The sequence below is a fragment of the Haemaphysalis longicornis genome, unplaced genomic scaffold, assembly GCF_048455015.1.
Source record: "Haemaphysalis longicornis isolate Haplotype H1 unplaced genomic scaffold, Haemaphysalis longicornis Haplotype H1 scaffold_1, whole genome shotgun sequence".
Classification (NCBI taxonomy): domain Eukaryota; kingdom Metazoa; phylum Arthropoda; class Arachnida; order Ixodida; family Ixodidae; genus Haemaphysalis; species Haemaphysalis longicornis.
In genome coordinates, this window is record NW_027526203.1 from 291,103,418 (window position 1) to 291,108,972 (window position 5,555).

General features: G+C 47.0%; 1 protein-coding gene across 1 annotated transcript; it reads right to left on the reverse strand.

The window, feature by feature from the left end:
- Positions 1-653: 653 nt before the first annotated feature.
- On the reverse strand, positions 654-2,527 carry LOC144169921 (uncharacterized). Its single transcript, XM_077699372.1, has 2 exons — positions 2,381-2,527; positions 654-978 (listed from the first exon to the last, which is right to left on the reverse strand). The coding sequence occupies exons 1-2, from the start codon at positions 2,390-2,392 to the stop codon at positions 691-693; spliced, it is 300 nt and encodes a 99-aa protein (XP_077555498.1). The 5' UTR covers positions 2,393-2,527; the 3' UTR covers positions 654-690.
- Positions 2,528-5,555: the final 3,028 nt, after the last annotated feature.

Here is a 5,555-nt window from a genome sequence, read left to right on the forward strand (position 1 = left end):
TGTGCTTCACGCAGTAGCTTGCTGCGCGCGCGCTCTGCTGCTAATGAGCCTCTTTTTCGCTCCCTCCGATGCGCTGTTCCCCTTTCCACTGTCGGTAGATGCGAAAGTGTAGCTACGCCAATCCCTGTCCTCTTACTTCTAACTCCTCTACGACTTGTTTTGTATTTATTTTTTTACGCATGCTCATTGGTTTCGTCTGAGGCGTTTCCTGAGGACACGGGACCACCGGATTTCCCTTTAGCCTTGCCATATAAAGCTTCGCTTTAAAAGTACCTTTTGCTGTCATGGAGAAGCAACTTTTCCGAGTAGAGTAACCCCGACCCAGTAGCGGTGCAGCAGGTGAAGTATTTTGTGAGCAGTTAGGCAGCTGGCTTTCGTCCTCCAGGTATCTTTGTGTTAAAGTTGGAAGCAGGGACATCACTACGTATCCCGCGAAGTGGCAATTTTGTTGTATTATGCTTCTGGGCATTGAAGTGAACATCGTCGGCCAGAAAATTCGCTTACTGCTGAGCGATACATCTGAGACCCCCTTAGGAGGGTTGCCCATTCGCAAAATAATGACAGCCTCGTCGTTGAAGTATATTACAATTTTATTACCCGTCTTGAAGGCTCACACCAATTCCTTTTCGATGACAGCCTTGCAGGACAACTGTCCGCCTTCTTCCAACACAAGCCCCTTGCACTCTCCACTCAACCCTTGTAGCCATAGCCGCCATAGCCGCCATAGCCGCCATAGCCGCCATAGCCGCCGTAGCCGCCATAGCCGCCATAGCCGCCATAGCCGCCGTAGCCGCCATAGCCGCCGTAGCCGAGACCACCGTAGCCGAGACCACCATAGCCGAGACCGCCGTAACCTCCGTAGCCGAGGCCGCCGCCGTAACCACCATATCCAAGGCCACCGTATCCGAGGCCACCATAGCCACCGAGGTAACCTGCGCTGGCGAGGGCCACCAGGGCAGCGAGGGTAGCGAGGATAGCCTGCCGGAAAGACAAGAGGAGCGCATATAGCGCCGCACCAAAAACACTGTGGAGCGTGTCCGAAAGCCACGCACTTTACTGTCCACCTGAAACTGCTTGCTCGAAAAGCAAGTACCTGTATGCATATAATACAGCCTGGAAATAGCTTGGGGTCACTGGTAATACTTTGCGCCAAGAAAGTGAACACCCGGGAAACGGCCAGGTTCGGCTGCTGTTTACCAAATATGTACGATCGCAAATTTTAGCCGGATTTGTTATAGCCTTTCATCGACAGCCCCTAGTTTAAGGAAGCTACGGGTGCGCCGCAGGCCCATGTACGCGCATGAACCCAGGCCCTAAAGATCTCAACAGAAGTAGACTTCTTGCGAGACCAGAGAAATTTCTGGGTTGCTTAGCACAAGTGCATAATGGTCAGAATTGCACTTGCTCTGGCGACCCTTTTCTTCTAGGCGCCCCTTCACTCGCGTGAGACTGAATGGTATACTACAACTGCATTTTGCTCGAAATGTGTGAATTAAAACTGAGTGTAACATTTTCTTTAAAAAATATGAAGGAACCATAGGAACATACCGTACCAAATAGAAATGTATGCTCCCTGAACAATATATTTTAATTGCGCTGGCTGCTCACGGATAACTTTTTTGCAATGCCACTTGCAAGATAATCCGGGAATGTTATAACTGTTGTAAAGACTCATTAATCAACTCCGCAAGGTACACATTTGGGGACGTTATTAACCCGCGGTAAAACGCTCTACAAAGCCAACACGGTGCATCGACTGGACAGTCGACAAGAATACAATGCTTTGTCCTACTGCCATCCATGTTGTTACAACTTTCTCGTGCTGTAGTACATCCCTAAAGTTATCAAAGCATTTCTGCGTGGTATTGCTGCCCTAAAGGAGGGAAATTTCGCATGTAACAATGAAGAGGACGACGAAACGAGCAGAAAATGCTGCCACTCGGTTCACCGTGCACGCGCCGCGATTCCTTTCTTTTTCATCAACTTTTGTTAAGTCTCACAAAAAAGTGCGAGTATTTTAGTTTAGCAGCTTAATTCGCTTGAAGTTATGCCTCGTACTTTCACTTCTGGCTATCATTTATAAAGTTCAAGCGGCGCTCATAAGAAGCGTATGCGATCGGCGAAGCGCACTTACGCTACGCGGGAGACAATTACTACAACATGCATTCGTGTCCGTAAGTGGGCAGACTAGACATCAAATTTTAAGCTTCTTGCAAAGGCTGTGCTGCAAAGATCAACGCTCATACGTATCTGGGAGACGACATAAATGCTCATAGGTTTTTCTAAAAACAATGTGATTATGTTTCTACGGCGTTTTGGAATATTCAGCAAATGCTTCCGCACTCCATCTCTCAAAGCATTTCGCACGGCGCTCACTTACGGAAGTCTTCATGGCGAATGGAGTGTTGTATCTGCAGAACAGGAGCAGTGAATACTCTCTGGAAGAGCGACCGGCAGCTTTTATACGGAGACCAGCGCCGAAGCAGTTCTCTGCTATCTCCGTACAACTGGGTGACCGAGGCGTGTCAGCGAGCGACACAGAGGACAGGATCCAGCCACTCACGTTAAGCGCGAGGTGTATCATCCGCGGAATGACAACTAGGTGAGATTGCTGACCGATACGTGGAACCGAGGAAACCGCCGAAGTAGCGAACGGCTTGAATTGTTATTTTTTTCCCACGCACACGCCCCGTTTGGGGGAGGCAGTCAACCCAGTGCGAGGAGTTTGGCACCTGATATCACCAACGGCTGGCAGTAGGGCACTTCAGAGATTGTGCAAGCCAGGAGTCACAGTGAGAGGCGGAGGCAGAGGTGTATACGGCGGCACAGTTGAAAGAAAATGGGAAGATCAGACATGGGGAAGGTTTCTCAAGCTTCCGGAGACCGCTGACTTTAAAGCGGTGCTCCACATTGTTTGACAAGTGACGTAGAGGGTGCAGTACGAGTGAACGATGAAAATGGCATGCGAGAGTGGGGAACGAACTTTCTCTAGGTACGGCGGCATTAATATTGTGTGTTTATTTTCATTTTCTTGGCCCGTCGGCCGAAGATCGACGCTGGCTTTGTTTCTTGCGTGAAAGTCTGCACGAAACTTATATTTTCTTGTTTGTTTTATTTCTCCTCAATGGTAGAAAGTTGATTTCCCGGAAGTTTTGCTTTTGCCGAAACTTGTTTCAGAACAGTGTACGCTGAACTGCTTTATGAAATAACGTAACACACAATCCTTTGGCGAACGTTGTCTTTACCCTAGTTTTTACCCTAATTTACGACAAAAGCTTTTAATCAAACGAATTATTAGCAAGGCTTCCTTAAATATTAATTTTTCGTCATTTAGCCGGTACACAGTCATTTTTGTCGTCTCCAGCGGCTTTCGCTCTTTCTGTCTCCTTCAGCGACTTTTTCATTTTGTGTTTACGTTCTGCGGGAACTTCATGGCCCAGCGCTGATATCACACAAGTAACATATAATATTTCCGGTGGTTTAACTGTCCATTCCATGTTATTCGTTACTGTGTCACTTCTGTGCGTGCATTCATTCTGCCTGTACTAATAACCAAACTATTATTCATTGCTACTGAACTTCGCCTTCTTTAAAAGCGAAGCTTTCTATGCCGCACTGATGGCGTCATTCGTCGCGCAAAACAAACTACAGGAAAGCCAACTTTACAGTTCGCTTTAAACGTCATATCGAGCGCATCAAGAGAAAAAAAACACTACCCGTGGTCGGAATCCCACCTGGCTCCCTCGCGCTATGAAGTCGACGTATATCTATGCGCCAGTTCGACATGGCCGGAGCAGTTTGTATTTTGCGCTTTGACTTTGACTTCGAAGTCAAAGTCAAATGGGACAAAGGGATTAAGTTAAATGGGAGGAAATGTTTTATGGGAGAACGGTTCGCGTTTTAATCATTTTTCCCTTTAAAAATGGGCTTTGATTTTCTTGTTTCCTCAACATTTGCTGCTGTATGCGCAAAGGGATAGACGTTACTCCTGTGGAACGCTGTCCAATCAACTTGCTTCCACGGGCAGGACAGGTTGTCATTCTTAAATTTCTATACAAAGTGATTCGTTTCCTGAAGGAGTTTCTCATACTTCCTTGTAGGTGCTCTTCCCCCAAGAGCAACTACAGATGCTGAAAGTACCGTAGTTACGTTAATTTTAGCGAAAGATTACCCCATTGACTTCTACAAAACCCAGCATTACTGTAGTTCAGATTTCAAGTTTTACAGAGCAAATATACGTGGAACACGTCATAATCACCTGAACAGAGCGATTTGGGCGAATTAACACCACTTTTATCAAAGGAAAGTTAGACATCCACTTCAATGCAGCCGTATGGCTACAAATGAAAACTGTACAGCTTTCTCAGGAACTTCGCAGTTGAAGAAAAATTCGTCCTTGTCCAAGATTCGAACCCGGAACCACTGTTTAACCGGAGCAGTCGCTCTAGCAACTAACCAACTACCACGCTAACTAGGGCTAAACAAACACAAGGACGTTCAAACAAAACAAGGATGTCAACCTTTCCTTCGAAGAAACTTACTCCACCTTGGGGATTTCCCTTAAATCTGGTCAATTAACACCTGTCCATCACTTCGAGTAGTTGATCGATTCGCACTCGCGCTACAAACGACTAGCCTCCTGGTTAGCTCAGTTGGTAGAGCGTCTGCTACGGTTAAGCGGTGGTCCAAGGTTCGAATCCTGAACCAGGATAAATTTTTCTTCAACCGTAAAGTTTCCGAGAAAACTGTACAGCTTTCCTTAGTAGCCGTATGGCTGCATTGAGCCGTATGGCTGCATTGAGCTGGATGTCAAACTTTCCTTCGAAGAAACTTACTCCACCTTGGGGATTTCCCTTAAATCTGGTCGATTAACACCTGTCCATCACTTCGAGTTGATCAATTCGCTCTCGCGTTACAAACGGCTGGCCTCCTTGTTAGCTGGGTTGGTAGGGCGACTGCTTCGATTAAGCAGGGGTCCTGGGTTCGAATCCTGGACAAGGATGAATTTTCCTTCAACTGTGAAGTAACTGAGAAAGCTGTACAGCTTTCCTTCGTAGCCGTATGGCTGCATTGAGGTGGGTGTAGAACTTTCCTTTGAAGAAACTTACTCCACCTTGAGACTTCCCTGAAATCTGGTCGATTAATACCACTTTCAGTAGCGCAGCAAAGGAGAACTCCGAATGATAATTATGCTGGCAAACAGCACAGCTTGGCGCCGCTATGCATCTGGCTGTCCAAGTGGTCTGGTAAAGGTTGCTCCCTCGCTTAAAGGAGCACTGACACAAAATTTTGAAGGCGAGATAACTTCGGAGATAGATTGGTGGGAACACACATACATCATCTGCAAAATATGAGCGGCGAATACAGCCTAGAACATATTTAAAATCAATTTTAAAGTGTGCGAAACGCAACCGACCTGCCAGCAGAGGACCACGCGCAATCGACATCCCGAGGATATCGTGTAAATAAACAACATCCAAACACGTCACGAGTTTGTGTTTGCCGCTTCCGCACTGCCGGCGTTTTTCGCCGGCTCGCCCGGCTCGCCGCTCCAA